Source organism: Hyla sarda, chromosome 5 (genome assembly GCF_029499605.1).
Source record: "Hyla sarda isolate aHylSar1 chromosome 5, aHylSar1.hap1, whole genome shotgun sequence".
In the NCBI taxonomy this organism is placed as follows: Eukaryota; Metazoa; Chordata; class Amphibia; order Anura; family Hylidae; genus Hyla; species Hyla sarda.
Window position 1 is genome coordinate 217,043,305 of NC_079193.1, and position 17,623 is coordinate 217,060,927.

Here is a 17,623-nt window from a genome sequence, read left to right on the forward strand (position 1 = left end):
GGGTTCGGGCTGCTGTGGTCGTGAAGTCACATCATGCCTCCTCCATTCAGGTCTATGGAAGAGGGTTGACGGCTGTGGTTGTTCGTCACGCCCCCACCCATAGACATGGAGGGGGCATGGCGTCATGACCAGGGCCGTCTGAATACGGCATTCTATAAATGTTCAGAAATCGCTGGGGTCCCAGTGGCTGAACCCCCCTCGATCAGATATCTTATCCTCGTAGATTTTACTTTTATATTTTAACACCTTACTAAATCCAATCATCTATAAATTTTATTCTGCTAAAGATCCAGATTACTTGGTCTAGCACTATAAATCTCGCATATGTACTCTATTGCATGTTAGAGGAAATGAAACAAAGCACAAGTGCAAGAAGATGCACCTCAATCCATCAAATGCCTCAATGAAGAAGACATGGAGTTTCCACACCCTGTGAAAGGCCCATTGTACAGCTTCCAACAAGTAACACATCTTTGGGGATGATCTGTTCTAGTCCTAGCCACTTTCTTTTCCATGCATTAGGTATAAAAATCTCAGCTGTAGTGACCAGCATTCCAACACGTTCTAGTGATGACGAACTCCTTCTTCAGGCTAGTTACCCAGCAATGATTGATGATACCTCAGACCAACAGTAGCGGATAGGGAAGTTTGGCTGCAGTTCAGTGTTATTGTAAGAAATCTCAAATATTTATTCCATCTCCTGCACTCACTGTAATCACATTTTCACCATGTTGCCAGGAAGGGAGCTTTGACATAAAGCCATAAACTGACACAGGCGACCATTGTTGCACTTATGCAATTCTAATCACTAAAATATTATTAAATACTTCTATATTTTCCTAACTGTAGAAGTGGGGCATCTTAAATATCATTTTAAATTCAAAAGTCATAAAAACATCCTTTTATTATTGCATTTAATTTGTTTATTTCAAACAGACTGCTTAGAATGGTTTCCACTGAAGTATCTCAAACACGTGGAGTCATAACCAAGTCTAATATTACAGGTATAGAGCTAGAATATAAATCTGACAACTTAAATTAAAATTAAGCAAATACAAAAATGTATTGTAAAAAGCAGCTGTGGAGACCATGGCAACTAATCAAAAATTAAGAGCAATATAAGGGCAGACTAGATGGACTATGTGGTCTTTTTATGCCATCAATCTACAAATGATTGCTTATAGTCCGTATGGAGGGACACTTTCAAAAAGGCTTGACAACAAGCGACCCTTCTGGCAGGTGAGTATTGTCTGCTTCTAAGGGCTCATTCACACTATGGAATTTCTGAGATCCCAGTCACAGATTTTGCTGCATACAGAATCTTCCCCCGGAATATCTCTGGTTCTGTAGTGTGAATGGGCCCTAACTGGGACTTGTCGGTGAATATTAGAAGATACTCAAACATGTGATTGTATGGTAGATATAGCATGTTGTTATCGATCTACCAACCACATCTACTAAGTTTATTCCAAACGGACTTTTAGTAAAATAATATTTTGTTCCATTGGTTCTGATCTTTCCACTAACTCAGATGGTGCTCCTTGTTCTTGGGAGCACCGTTTCTAAGCCAGAATGTGGGTGCCCTGCGGGATTACTAAGGGGACATGGAGGTTTGATTTGTAAGCCATGGCTTTCTAGTTTTTGCCTTGGTGCCAGCTCTCCACCAGAAGTCTGCTGGACAGTGCTGAACACAAGCATCAGAATAGGGCTGAGAGCATTTGTTAAATGGATTAATAGGATGGACCATTTACCGGATGGAGGCCAGGCATGTCAATAGTGCTCTTTTTTTTTTTTTAAAACCATGAACCCCTGTGTATTACAGATACCACTAAGCAGCATCCACCATAGGTATCCATTGGATGTATGCATCAGGTTTTCACCCCGGTCAGATCAGATACTGAAAGATAAATAAAACACTGTGTCAATTAGCCTTTAGTAGACTAAACAGTTTATGAAGCAACTTGTATTATGGTCTATTCACACGTACAGTATTCTGTGCAAATTTGATGCGCAGGATTTTCTGCTGCAGATTTCAATGTAAACTGACTGAACACAGCTTGAAATCCTGCCTCTCAAATCTGCGCAGAATACTGTACGTGTGAATAGACACTTAACCTTTAAAAGGACGCAGGGCGTACCTGAACTCCCTGAGCCCGGGTTCCGGTATATAACGCGGGGTCACGCTGTGGGACCCTGGGCTAATAGCATGCGGCACTGATCGTTGTGTCGCGTGCTATTAACCCTTTAGACACGGCGTTCAAAGTTGATCGCCGCATCAAATTTTTGGGGTCTTTTTTTCCTTTTACCTTTTGTGAAAATAAAAAGTATGGGGCAACACCAGCCTGTTAGTGTAAAAAAAACAACAACTTTTTTTTACACTAACCGGCTGATGTAGACCCCAACTTTTCCTTTTCATAAGGGGTAAAAGGAGAAAAAGCCCCCAAAATTTGTAACACGATTTTTCCTGAGTATACCCCATATGTGGCCCTAAACTGTTTCCTTGAGATACGACAGGGCTCCGAAGTGAGAGAGCACCATGCGCATTTGAGGACTAAATTAGGGATTGCATAGGGGTGGACATAGGGGTAGTGTAGTGTTTTTAGGGTACATTCGCACTGACGGGTTTACAGTGAGTTTCCAGCTAGGAGTTTGCGCTGCGGTAGAAAATTTGCCGCAGCTCACACTTGAAGCAGGAAACTTACTGTAAACCCACTCGTGTGAATGTACCCTGTACATTCACATGGGGGGGGGGGGGGGGCAAACCTCCAGCTGTTGCAAAACTACAACTCCCAGCATGTACTGACAGACCGTGCATGCTGGGAGTTGTACTTTTGCAACAGCTGGAGGCACACTGGTTGGAAAACCTTCAGTTAGGTTCTGTTACCCAATTCAGTATTTTCCAACCAGGGTGCCTCCAGCTGTTGCAAAACTACAACTCCCAGCATGTACTGATCGCCGAAGGGCATGCTGGGAGATGTAGTTATGCAACAGCTGGAGGTACGCAACTACAACTCCCAGCATGCAGAGACAGCTGTTTGGGCATGCTGGGATTTGCAGTTTTGTAAAATCTGGAGGGCTACAGTTTAGAGACCACTGCCCAGTGATCTCCAAACTGTGGACCTCCAGATGTTGCAAAACTACAACTCCCAGCATACCCAGACAGCAATTGGCTCTCTAGGCATGCTGGGAGTTGTAGTTTTGCAACAGTTGGGGGCACACAACTACAACTCCCAGCATGCCCAGACAGCCATTTGCAGCCGGGCATGTTGGGAGTTGTGGTTTTGCAACATCTGGAGGATCACAGTTTGGCAACAACTACACAGTAGTCTCCAAACAGTGGTCCTCCAGATGTTGCAAAACTACAACTCCCAGCATGCCCAGACTGTCTGGACATGCTGGGAGTTGTAGTTTTGCATCGTCTTGAGGGCCACCGTTGACCACTCACCAGCCAGTCAGATCCCTCTGCAGCCTGCCGGATCCCCCCTCATCGGGAGCCGCCACCGGGTAAGCAACCGCTTTCCCTTCTCTCTCACCCCGCTGTGCCCCGCTCTCCCCGGACTTCCACACTTGGGCGGAGGTCCGGCAGCAGCGACAGCGGGTGCGTGGCGATGGCGGGGGCACTTACCCAGCACACCCGATGGCTGATCGGGTTAATCAAACGGGATCCCGGGGTTTTGGGGCGGGAGTGGTCTCCCGCGGACACCCCGGGACTTTAGCGGGAGCGCACACTTCATGAACGCCGCCTTTATACGGCGGAATGCACTAAGTTATCGCATTATCCGCCGTATAAATGCGTCGTTCTGCGCGAAGGGGTGAAGCCGATCTTCTCACCTGCCGGAAACAACCGGCGGTGAAAAGTTCTGCCCCCGGGATGCAGCAGCAGCTGCAAATATGTGAACGACGGGTATACCCGTCATTCTGCGCGAACGCACTTCAGCAGCCGACGGGTATACCTGACGTTTTGCGTTAAGGGGTTAAGCTAACAATCGGAGTTTACAAGTTTTTAATAGCCTTAGCTGAATGGCAGCAGTTTTTCCAATGGTTTACAGCTTCAGTCTTGAACTATTGACCCTCCATTCCCTTCACTTATACAAGTGTCTCTAGTCCTGCAAAAAACATATTTACTTAATCCCTTATCAGTGAGAGGCTAGGTTACCCATGGGTTCCTGTAACAGCAGAACACAACACTATAGAAAGTATAAGTATTGCCACTCCTAATTGTGCGTTGCGTGCCATATAGTGAAGCACATGAAAAGCATGCTTCTTCACGGTTACGTGAGGCACTGCATGCATTGGTCTTTATTCATACATTAATTATAACTTTTTGTGAATTGGGACATTTTTTATTCCAATCTAAATTTAGTACCCAAAATTTAGTCCGACTCCTCGACTCCGCAGCCCTTCTCTGGACAGTTCCTAAAATGGACAGAGGTGTAAGCAGAGAGCACTGTGGTCAGGCAGAAAGGAAATTCAAAAAGAAAAGAACTACCTGTGGGGCATACACTGCTTGAAGGATTAATATTTTTTGATTAGGGAGCACAGCTAGCCATCATTGAAGCCGTCGGGGCCACAGCCGCAGCTAACGGAGCTGGTAAGTGTAAGTCCCCGTCCAGGGGACTACTTGCCGGGCGGCCCGAGAGGGACTTTATAAACGTAATATCTTCACCATCCCTGGGGGCATGAACAACCCCCGGGGATTGTGAGGATAATGATTTTAGCATATATAAAGCATTGCCAAGCTTTATATGCTAAAATCTGCTGATTAGTTCCCTTTAAGGTCACTTTTATTGCAGTTTTTTTGGTGGACAAGCATTAAATGTATCATGTATGTAATAAATAAATTGCAATTCCACCCAAACTAACAATTTTTACAACACCATTTCTTACTTTGTAAACCAAGTTTCTAGAGCAGCACTGAAGGTGGTCTATGATAAATGAAATGACCACATAGACAAGTCTTCAGATGGCCTAAAAAGACAAGTCTTCAGAAATCAGTTATAAGGTCAGTTTAAAAAAAAAAATGCACAAAAAAATATGCAAATTAGACAAAGTAAACAAAAAAAACAAAAAAATGTATAAATCCCCCCCAAGGACAGAAACAATAAAGGACTTCTATGTTCTCTTTGCTTGCTTCTTGCTGTTCCTCATTCTTTTATTGCTGAATAATTTCAGAGGTAAAAGTAGGAGCTGGATATTGCTCAAATACACAGTGATATTTGTTCAGTATACAACATTGCTTGCATAAAAACAGATTCAATACAAAAGTGACACAAATTTAGAGGTAAGCACAAGGAAAAGACCAGCAAACCAAAAGTCAATCAAAAAATAATAAAAATAACATTATGGCCGACATTTATCAGTCTTTAGACAGTTTTTGTGTCTAGAAAAGGCGCAAAAAAAGTCAACATGCGCTATCTGGCAAGCGAGCCGGGGGCCCCGTACAGGAGAACGCGGGGAGGCCCAGCGGTCTGACCCCCGCGATCTGAAACTTATCCCCTATCCTTAGGATAGAAGATAAGTTTTTCACCACTGAACTACCCCTTTAATAAATGCGGTGCTCCTACACATTACCAGCACACAAAAAAAAAAAAAAGTGTAGAAAAATGCTTCACTTACACCTACAATGATAAATGCTTCACTTACACCTACAATGATAAATGCCAGCCTATATGACGATGAATTTTCTACACTGCCCTATTTGTTCTAGATCTTATACAAGATTCTAGATACAAGATTCTATATCTTATACAAGATTCTTCCTTAGGCACTTGATATGTGAGGTAATTGAAGCTTACCACTGTTCTTTTGTAACATAACAGAATGGCAAGCATGGATATTTTATCATGTGCATCGGGTTATTTTTAAAAGGAGGCCATTTTTGAGAGTTCTCTGTTCATCTGTGCATACTGCTCCTTTAGACGCGATACAGCTTTATTGTGCTCCTCGTCTATCGCCAAACGTCTCTGCTCCTGTTCCTTCATGAATGTCTCCCACTGCGAGCGAAGCTTCTCATGTCTAATTTTTGTTGCTGTGTTACTCTAAATGGAAATGAAAAAATATATATATAAAATTTATTACAATGGAAATACAGATACATAAGTGCTAGTACACCAACCACAGCAAGGTCAAAAAGGCCTGTAAAAATGTTTTTTCCTCCACCAATACCCTCATTTCCCCCTCCAGGCATGAATCAGGATCAGTTTTAATGGTGTTTTGAGGAAAACATCACACAGTTGACAATTTCTTGTTTAACCCCTTAAGGACCACGGGTTTTTCCCACTTTCATTTTTTCCTCATCACTAGAGATGAGTGAACTTACAGTGATTCGATTCGTCACAAACTTCTCGGTAGTTGCTGACTTTAGCCTGCATAAATTAGTTCAGCTTTCAGGTGCTCCGGTGGGAGACTCTCCTAGGACTGTATCCACCTTCTCCAGCCCACTGGAGGACCTGAAAGCTGAACTAATTTCCGCAGTTGCTGACTTTAGCCTACATAGCCGAGAAGTTTGTGACGAATAGAATCATTGTAACTTCGCTCATCTCTACTCATCACCTTCTAAAAATCATAACGCTTTCAATTTTGCACCTACAGACTCATAAGGGCTTGTGTTTTGTGCCACCAATTGTACTTTGTAATGACCTCAATCATTTCACCACAAAATTTACAGCGAACCCAGAATAAAATATTTGTTGGGCAAAATTGGGAAAAAAACTACCTTTTTTTTATTTTGGGGGGCTTCCGGTTCTACTCAGTGCACTTTTTATAAAAATGACAACATATCTTTAGGTCCATACGGTAACAAAGATACCCAATTTACATAGGTTTTCTTTATGTTACTACTTAAAAAAAATAAAAACTTATAAATACATGCACCAAAATTTGTATGTTTATAACTTTACTTTAGGGTATGCAAAGTGACCAAAAATACGCAATTTTGGATATTGGAATTTTTTTTTATGTGTACGCCATTGACCGTGTGCTTTAATTAACCTTATATTTTTATAATTCGGACATTTACGCACACGGCGATACCACATTTATTTTTATTATGTTTACATATTTTTTATATGGAATATGGGAAAAGGGGGGTGATTTAAACATTTAATAAGGAAGGGGTTAATGTTGAAAAAAGTCTATTTTTTTTGTTTTGTTTTTTACACTTTTAAGAGGAATCATTTGATTCCTCATACAGATCAATGTGGTGCCATAGAATGGGGAGATCCACCCCATTGGACCAGCAGGGAGCAGTTAAAAGGTACCTTAGATGCCGCTGTCAGCTTTGATATCGGCGATCTAAAGGGTTAATAGCCATTTGCGGTGATCGCCGCATGTCTGCTATCTGCCGGCCGGTATGACGCGGGTTCAAGTCGGGAGCCCGCTCCATACTGCGTTAACAGCACAAAGACGTGTATATGTCCTTGGTCGTTAACCAGTTAAAGAGTACCTCTCATTATTTTGTTATATTTTATAATCCTCCCAGTTCACTGCCCCAATCATGATTAACCACCCCCTGCCTTTATTTTTATTATTTGTTAGGTTTCTACCTTGATATTGCTCTGCATTTTCTGCTCAGTCTAAGTCAGATTCACAGTCAGGGAAGGGGCATTCCCCAGCAGGCATGATATCATCTGAAGCCATACAGGGCAGAACGTTCACCCTCACTCTGCTACGCACAGCCCAGAGCAGTTCAGTGTGTGAGATGATCTCTGATTGGATAAGGCTGCACACACACCCCTCAGCATTTCCTGATTTTGGACTTCTGCCATGCCAGCAGGAGTCCAAAGTCTGTGCAAAAGATGGGGGAATGTGTGCTCTGGACAAGTAGGGAGACACCTAGTAGCAGCTTTTTTAAACACAAAACATTGAAAACTTCATTTTTAAAACTATGTACATTAGAAATAAATGTTTATTTACCATAAGGAGTGCAATAGCAAAAATTAGTTTTAATGAGAGTGCCCATTTCATTAAAGGACTCATGACCCATTCATACTTTACTATAAAAAATGTTCTACCTCTATGATTATTATTTCAAAAACACCAAAATCTTCCATCTCTTGAGATCCTTCCTAAAACCCAATTAAAGAGGTACTCCAGGATACAAAACCGTAGGGGATAAGTGTCAGACTGCTGTAAACACAACCACCTCCCCCCACCCCCTTACGGGGCCCCGACTCTCCTTCCAAATGGAGTGTGTCGACCATCACACAAAGCGGCCGACGCGCCCCCTCAATGCATCTCTATGGGAGAGTCGGAGATTGAACAGTGCAGCAATCTGGCTCTCCCATAGAGGTGCAGTGAGGGGGCGTGTCAAGAGAAGGGGGGGGGGGGGCAGGTGTTGACCACTGCTCCATGAGGTGGTCGACATAGCTCCATGCCAGTGTACAGGTGATATCAGGGGTCTCACCCGTCAGACCCCCCCCATGATCTGACACTTAGGGGATACTCTTAACTGACTCTCCCTAAACTCTAAGGCTTCTTTCACACTGCCATTAGGACACGGCAGTGTTATTGCCATCGGGGGAGCTGGGGGAAAATTGCGGGAGAAAAAAAAGATATTGCTTACACAGTCTTTTTCTCCCGCTACAAAATAATGGTGCCCGAAGGACTCCTTTATAGTAAATGGGATCCATCGGGACCCATTATTGCCCGTTATGCCCCTCCCCAATAATGGTCGTTAAAGGCTGGAAAAAAAAAAAAAAGAGCCCAATGGCAGTTTAGGAACGGTACATAACGGCAGTGTGAAAGTAGCCTAAGCTAGAATTCTTGCTTACAACGAAGAATCTGAGCAACACTTCTAAAAGTTAGGTATGAGAGTATGCAAGCAGTCACAACAGCCGGATCAAAGGCTCCTGAAGGCTAGACAAAAAAATAACTAGTATTAAAGATGAGAAAACAGTTTATTCCATCCAAACAGATTTCTTGCTTAGCTAGGAGACCGATATGGATCTTTCAATCAGAAAGTGGCACAAATGAGGTATTATATTTGCTAGAAACGACATTGTCCCAACCAGTTTTCATATATTTTTTTTTCTTTTTTTTTCCACATTTGTTTTTAATACAGATTAACAAAACAAGACTTTAACTTCCCCCATCCCCCTTAACCTCCATCCCCCCCCCCCCTTGCTGCAGGAAAGAGTGAAGAGAAGGGAAGGGAAAATAAATGATTTCAAAATACGTGAATATTTCTGACCAAGCTCTAACATCCGGGGCCTAGGGGATATCCACCTTCTTGCTATGAGCAATCTAGAATAAAAGAGATATCTGGTTACCTTATGTCTACTATCTTTTCTTTGATCCTTATTATCCCCTTCTCCACCAAGGATGGCCATCTTGGGGCATATCTTAATCTCCCTTGCAACCTTCCTACCAATTTCCATATATACATCATACTATTTTCTAATTTCAGTGCACCCCCACCACATATGGTATAAATCGGCATCCTGCTCCCCACACCTTGGACAACTAGAGTCTGGTCGTTTCTCCATTTTGTGTAGTGTCTTAGGGCAATAATAGATTCTATGTAGAATCCAAATTTGCCTTAACCTGTGATTACTATTAAATAAGCTCCTAATCACATTCCTGTATATCCTCCCTCTATTCCTCTTCTTCGATCTCCCCTACATCTCTATTCCACTTTTCTTTGCTTTTGAATTTAGTCTTTTCTGTTGTCTTTACTACCAGGTGTTTATATAAAATTTGCTACTACTTTTTTTTTCTTTTAGCATATTTGTACCATGCTTTTTCTTCCAAATCGAACTTTTCTTTTAGATCCTTCCATCTAATAAACTTACCGTCTTATCAAATAAGACATTTTCCTAATTCCCTTCTCTTCTATAATTTTTAATGATCCTAGTTTATAGAATTCCTCACTTTTTATTATGCCATATCGTAGATATTTCCAGGCTATGTTGGACTCCCTCGATCTTTTTAAGCCTTGCCCAGGTCTTGATCAAACAAACAATCCACCCCTGGGTTTTTCCTGTACTCCCCCACTTCCATTATACCAGATTCCAAAATTTCTAATATATTTTTAAACTGCCCTTGGAAACCTTCGAATACATATCTCAACAATCCATCATTCCACCAATCAATAAACCAAGCAAGTTGGGTGGCTAAAAAATTATTTTTAATGTCTGGAAATGATAATCCACCTTTATCTTTTTGTACACTAAAGGTATTCCTTCTTTATTCTTGAATGCTTCTTCCCCTAAATTAAGGAGTTAAAAATAGCAATAATTTGCTTAAATATTTGATCTCCAAACCATATGGGAGTCCCACAGAACAAATATAACAGTTTTGGAATTATCATAGCTTTTATAAGCACTATTTTATCTGCTTTACGAATTGGAAGCTTATTCCAGGCTATAGCCTTCCTTTCCACTTCCCTTACCTAAAGGTATTTAATTGATGGAACTCCTGTACACTCCTCGACATCTGTATCCCCAGGTACTTACTTTTTCATTCTCTTTTAAAATTTTTACTACGGGGTTGCCCAAATCTATACCTGGTCCTAAAAGGAATCAAAATGGATTTTCCCCAGTTTATGGTGAATCCTGCGTATTTTCCAAATATTTAGATTTTTTTCCATAACCAAGGGCAGCGAGGTATGAGGGTCTTTAAGATAGAGCAGAAGGTCATCCGCATATAGGGATATTTTATCCCTTTTGCTCTCCACTCCAAAACCTATCTTTGGGTCATCTCTTATCTGGGTTGCTAGGGGTTCGATAAACAGGGCGAACAAAAGAGGGGACAATGGGCAACCCTGTCGAGTCTCGCAAGAGAAAGAGAAAACCATCTTGAGGAGTCTCCATTCCCCTCTCCCTCATGCCAACCAATCTCACCCTCCAACAAAGATGTGGTCTCAAATGGCAGGAGGTGCTCAACCCCAAATGCTGAGTTGCATATATACTGGGGGAGCAGTTCCTGCCCTTGTGGTCTGTTGCTAAGGGCAATCCCCAGATTAAAAATGCATACAATGGGGGATGCCTGCAACAGACTACAAGTGCCACAATGGCATCCTACACCAGATAAACGGTGTGGATGTGTAACAATTAGAATAATACAATACAGGAATTTAGGTGCACTACTGTGGTAGATGTATACAATGACATTGGCTATCCCTCAACAGTGATGTTAAAATTGAGAAATTTGCCAGTATATCCTTAGATGAAGGACATACCAGAGCCCGCACACCAATGCCAAGGTTTCTCAAGTGGCATGGGACCTAACACTAACCTAGCTGTGCGTGATAACCAAAACCAGGGGCCAGTGGGCAATTACAGCGGCATTAGGCCCGACTTACAGCCTGCTCCCAGTAACTTCCAGTGTGGCTGGGCACACATACAATGGGAGGAGGGAGGCAGACTATAAGCCCCACCTAAGTTGGCTAATATGTTGCCGGCCTCACCTTGCCTTGATCACTATTAAGGCAGCATTAAGGTCCACCTGTGAGTCCGGGAACATATTAGCCAATTTAGGTGGGGCTTATAGTCTGCCTCCCTCCTCCCATTGTATGTGTGCCCAGCCACACTGGAGGTTACTGGAAGCAGGCTGTAAGTCGGGCCTAATGCTGCTGTAATTGCCCACTTGCCCCTGGTTTCGCTTATCACGCACAGGTAGGTTAGTGTTACGTCCCGTGCCACTTGAGAAACCTTGGCGTTGGTGTGCGGGCTCAGGTATGTCCTTCATCTAAGGATATACTGGCGAATGTCTCAATTTTAACATCAGTGTTGAGGGATAGCCAATGTCATTGTATACATCTATCACAGTAGTGCACCTAAATTCCTGTATTGTATCAATCTCACTCTCCCCCACAAGTATTCCCACTGCATCCTGTCAAATGCCTTTGCCGCATCCAAGGACAGGATGAGTGGGACCCTTTCTCTCCATTCATTTTCATATTTGTGTACAATCTCCTAAAGATTAAATTTGCCCATACGTTCTGGGATAAACCCATTATGATCTTTATGAATTAATTGACTAATTATTTTTTGAAGCCTATTTGCTAATAGTCTAGCATATATTTTATTATCAGTGTTTAGAAGTGAAATCGGTCTATAAGACCGAGCATTGATCTTGGAGCATTGATCTTGTGAGAGTACCATTTTCCAATGCGTCTGTCAGTACTCCAAAGAGACATGGGATAAGATGTTCCTTACATCTCCGGTATACTTCATATGGAAACCCATTCGTTCCAGGAGAAGCGTTCCCTCTAACTGATTCTAGAACACCATTTAGCTCATTTACATTTAGTGGAGCATCAAGTTCTATTCTTTCCTGTTCAGATATTGCCAGGAAATATATCTGCTCTAAATATGACCGAACCTCGATCTCAGAGCAGGATACTTCAGAGGAATATATTCTCTCAAAATGCTCAGCAATACTAGAGAGGATAATCTAAAATAGTAGCGGTAATGAGTTATATTAAGAAATATATGCCTGGGATAATATGTTTGACAGACATTTTACGAAGGACAAAATAAGGATAGCGCATAATAGGTGGGGGAAATCAATATCATGCGACATTTAAGGGGGGTATCACTGCTTGTCCACAGGGGTGTTAAATGTGAAGAGAGGGAAGTTAGAATTGATAAGGAGGGTAGATTTATTGTCATTCAGGTAAAATGGGATGGAATTGAATGGGGTGATGGATGAAAGTGTTGATAGATTTAGGGTACGGAGACCTAACCCAAATATGGGCCCAACCCCATTGGTGATTATTAGTAAGGAATTGGGACTAAGATCTATGGAGGGTACGTAAACCCTGATGATTAACCCCTTAAGGACTAAGGACGTACCGGTACGTCCTTGGTCCTGCTCCCGTGATATATCGCGGGGTTACACGTTAACCACGCATCATATCACGGCGGGCCCGGCGTCATATTGAAGCCGGGACCAGCCGCTAATAGCGCACGGCGCCGATCGCAGCGCCACGCGCTATTAACCCTTTAGCCGCGCGCTCAAAGCTGAGCCGCGTGGCTAAAAGTGAAAGTAAAAGTGCCCGGCTAGCTCAGGGAGCTGTTCGGGATCGCTGCGATGAAATTGCGGCATCTCGAACAGCTATACTTCAGGAGCAAGGTCTCTTACCTGGCTTCCTGAAGTCCGATCGCCGATTGAATGATTCAAGCCTGAGATCCAGGCTTGATCATTCAATCGCCGAAAACACTGATTGATGCATTAGGGAGATGCATCAATCATTGTTAAAGATCAGTAAATGCAATGTTATAGCCCCCCCTAGGGGCTATAAAACGGCATAAGAAAAGTGTTAAAAAAATCACTAACCCTTTCAATGATCCCTTCCCCTAATAAAAGATTGTATCACCCGACATTTCCAAGAATAAAAAAAAAAACCAGTGTAAATAAAAATAAACATATGTGGTATCGCCGCGTGCAGAAATGTCCGAATTATAAAAAATATACCGCTTTTTAAACCGCACGATCAATGGCGTACGCGCCCAAAAATTCCAAAGTCCAAAATAGCGTGTTTTTGGTCACTTTCTATATCATGAAAAGATGAATAAAAAGCGATCAAAAAGTCCGATCAATGCAAAAATGGTACCGACAAAAACTTCATATCACGCCCTGAACACGGAAAAATAAAAAAGTTATAGGGGTCAGAAAATGACAATTTTAAACGTATACATTTTCCTGCATGTATTTATGATTTTTTTTCAGTAGTAATACAAAATCAAACCTATACAAGTAGAATATCATTTTAACCGTATGGACCTACAGAATAAAGATAAGGTGTCATTTTTACCGAAAAATGTACTACGTAGAAACGGAAGCCCCTAAAAGCTACAAAATGGCATTTTTTTCTTCAATTTTGTCGCACAATGATTTTTTTTTCCGCTTCGCTTTAGATTTTTGGGTAAAATGACTGATGTCACTTCAGAGTAGAATTGGTGGCGCAAAAAATAAGCCATCATATAGAATTTTAGGTGAAAATTTTAAAGAGTTATGATTTTTTAAAGTTAAGGAGGAAAAATTGAAAATGAAAAAACGGAAAAAGCCCCGGCCCTTAATGGGTTAACCCCTTAAGGACTCAGGGTTTTTCCGTTTTTGCACTTTCGTTTTTTCCTCCTTACCTTTTAAAAATCATAACCCTTTCAATTTTCCACCTAAAAATCCATATTATGGCTTATTTTTTGCATCGCCAATTCTACTTTGCAGTGACATTAGTCATTTTACCCAAAAATGCACGGCGAAACGGAAAAAAAAATCATTGTGCGACAAAATCGAAAAAAAATCGCCATTTTGTAACTTTTGGGGGCTTCCGTTTCTACGCAGTGCATATTTCGGTAAAAATTACACCTTATCATTATTCTGTAGGTCCAGACGGTTAAAATGATACCCTACTTATATAGGTTTGATTTTGTCGCACTTCTGGAAAAAATCATAACTACATGCAGGAAAATTTATACGTTTAAAAATGTCATCTTCTGACCCCTATAACTTTTTTATTTTTCCACTTACAGGGCGGTATGAGGACTCATTTTTTGCGCCGTGATCTGAAGTTTTTATCGGTATGATTTTTGTTTTGATCGGACTTTTTGATCACTTTTCATTCATTTTTTTAATGGTATTTTTTTGCGCGTACGCCATTGACCGTACGGCTTAATTAATTATATATTTTTATAGTTCGGACATTTACGCACGCGGCGATACCACATATGTTTATTTTTTTACACTTTTATTTTTTTTTATGGGAAAAGGGGGGTGATTCAAACTTTTATTAGGGAAGGGGTTAAATGACCTTTATTAACACTTTTTTTTTACATTTTTTTTGCAGTGTTATAGGTCCCATAGGGACCTATAACACTGCACACACTGATCTCCTATGCTGATCACTGGCGTGTATTAACACGCCTGTGATCAGCATTATCGGCGCTTGACTGCTCCTGCCTGGATCTCAGGCACGGAGCAGTCATTCGTCGATCGGACACCGAGGAGGCAGGTAAGGGCCCTCCCGGTGTCCGATCAGCTGTTCGGGACGCCACGATTTCACCGCGGCGGTCCCGAACAGCCCGACTGAGCAGCCGGGATACTTTCAGTTTCACTTTAGAAGCGGCAGTCAGCTTTGACCGCCGATTCTAAAGGGTTAATACCGCACACCGCCGCAATCGGCGATGTGTGGTATTAGCCGTGGGTCCCGGCCGTTGATGAGCGCCGGGACCGAAGCGATATGATGCAGGATCGCGGCGCGATCCCGCTTCATATCGCGGGAGCCGGCGCAGGACGTAAATATACGTCCTGCGTCGTTAAGGGGTTAAAGGACAAATCTCACAGTAAAAAATTGTTCAGCTTTTAGTGCAGAAGGTAAAGTTATATAGGTTTGTAAATCACTTCCATTGCCAATGCTGCTTAGAAACAAGCTTTTTCTGCATTCTTCTGTCTGACAGGAAATTCAGCCGTTACAGGTTTTCATGACTTTCGACCCCCTATTCAGGCTGTTATCAGCAGCATCCCGGGGGCTGTGACGTGACAATTACCCAGAAAACCCCTGTGCTGCAGAGAGCTCCCTGTGCTCGGCCTTAGCCCCTCCCATCTGATGAATATTCACACTATCCTCCCTCTGTTCTGCAGTGATTGGCTGAGCAGCACTGCCTATATGCCGCCTGATTCATATCATAGCAGCCCCAGCAAACAGGCTGATTCTCTCCCCTCTCCTTACTAATGTTTTTACACTGAGAACGGAGGAGAGGGGGGGGGGGGGAGGGGAGGGAGCTGCCAGTATAGAGCTGTCACACTGAGAATGGAGGGGAGGGAGAGTAGAGCTGTCACACTGAGCACTGGGGAGAGAGGAGTGCAGGGCAGAGAAGGGGGGAGGTGATTGTGCCACTGTAAAGCTGTTTCACTGAGAGGAGGAGGGGGAGGGACTGATTTTACTGTGTAAAACTGCAGCTTCAACTCCATGGTCCCTCTCTCTGAGCACTGAGATTAGTTTGTTCCCTCGTGGCCACCCTGCTGTATAGGGCTATGATTGGAGCTCAGTGTTATGCGGGAGTGAGCTAGCAGAGCTGTGGGAGTGGCTAACATAAGTTAGGGGTGGTAACAAGCTCTCTGCTCAGGCAGCTGAGAGCAGGAAATGTGAGCAGTGCATGCAGGGAAATGTAGTCTTTGAGATCACAGGCATAGCCACCATAACCAGGAAGTAACTGGAATTTATGAGCTGAATAGCCGGTGAATGGGGGCCGGAAAAAAAAATCACAAATATGTCAGAGAGGTGGTAGGTGAATGTACTATGGAATGGCTAGGTATTTTTTTTTCTTTGCTGCATGGGATATCTTCTTTAAGGATTCTCCTGTTGGAACAAAAGCCATCGGATATTCTCAATAATAGACTTGGCCTAAGGAACGTCCACATTTAAAAAGAAAAAAAATAGTTGAAATGAAGTATCTGTACCAAAGTATATCCGACCATAACCCCCTTTTTGTTAAATCAAAAAGGGAAAGCAATAGAAGTGCAGAAATAAAAATAAACGCCCATTGGTTTAATTTGTTAGGAAACACTGGAGATCTTGAAGGGAGGTTAAAAAATATGATTGAAGTCAAATGGGGGTCATCATCAGATGGGATTGTATGGGAGGCCATAAAAAGGGTATCTAAGGGGTGAATTATTTGGAACCATTTGTAAATTGAGGAAGAAAAATCAGGAAGAAGAGAAAAGGCTGTCGAGTAGGGTAAAACAAGCAGAAGAACTTTTTCTTAACTCGGCGAGAATAATAAATAAAGAGCAGTGGGAAAGGTGTCAGGGGAAATAGGATTAATGAGGAAAAAGTTAGAAATAAAATGTTTTTTTGCAGGGAAGCAAAGGCTTTGGGAGGGGGAACAAATGTCTCATATCTTTGATCAAAAATGAGAAAGATAGGAAAGGTATAACTGCATTAAAAACTAAACAATATTCATATTTTCTATCTAGAAATCCTACCACAATGTTTTAGTGGCTGCAAATATACAACTATAGATTATCCCTTTGGGCGACCCAAAAAAAAAAAATCCCTTAATTTCCAATACAACACAAATCATAAGCTTTATTAATTACTACATACATTTTTAAAAAGAGTCATCTAACATGGTTAGTTGTTCTGTTCATTATACATAGTAACCTGACCACTATAAATGACGATACATAACACTGAACTGTATGTCCTGCAGTGCACACACATATGAAATAGGGGCTATGCACAATGTTCAATTGTTCAGGGGGGCTGAGTGAACATAACTGGTTAGTGATTTCCTATTCTACTCTAGTACCAAGTGATTATCTTGCATACTTCTCTTTTGATATGCACAAACCTGACTACTTTATGCCAATGTTTGTCTATAGCCATTTTCTATTTGTAATGTTGAATTCTTTCTAGGGTAGGGTCACACGTGCCGTATTATGCTGTATATTTGCTGCTGCATGTTTTCCTACCCAATGAAGTCAATGGGTAGCAAAATTAGCTGCAGAAAATAGGCAGCAAAATACTCAGCAAAATATGTATGTGTGATTCTATCCTTAAACAGCAAAATAATCTTTGGTTGTAATTCTTAAATGGATAATGTAACCTTTTTTTTTGCTAAACCCTTGAAATAAAGCTGAAAGTCTACACCAGTCAAATGTTGATAGCTTTGTTTCA

At 42.0% G+C, this 17,623-nt stretch overlaps 1 protein-coding gene across 1 annotated transcript in view; it reads right to left on the minus strand.

The window, feature by feature from the left end:
• Window positions 1–1,406: 1,406 nt before the first annotated feature.
• BLOC1S5 (biogenesis of lysosomal organelles complex 1 subunit 5) overlaps window positions 1,407–17,623 on the minus strand; it is a 71,656-nt gene continuing 55,439 nt past the window's right edge. The window contains exons 5-6 of the mRNA XM_056521125.1: window positions 4,888–6,038; window positions 1,407–1,897 (exon numbers count right to left, since the gene is read on the minus strand). Of these exons, the coding sequence (XP_056377100.1) occupies window positions 5,862–6,038 (177 nt within the window). The 3' untranslated portion in view covers window positions 1,407–1,897; window positions 4,888–5,861. The remainder of the gene's footprint in view (window positions 1,898–4,887; window positions 6,039–17,623) is intronic.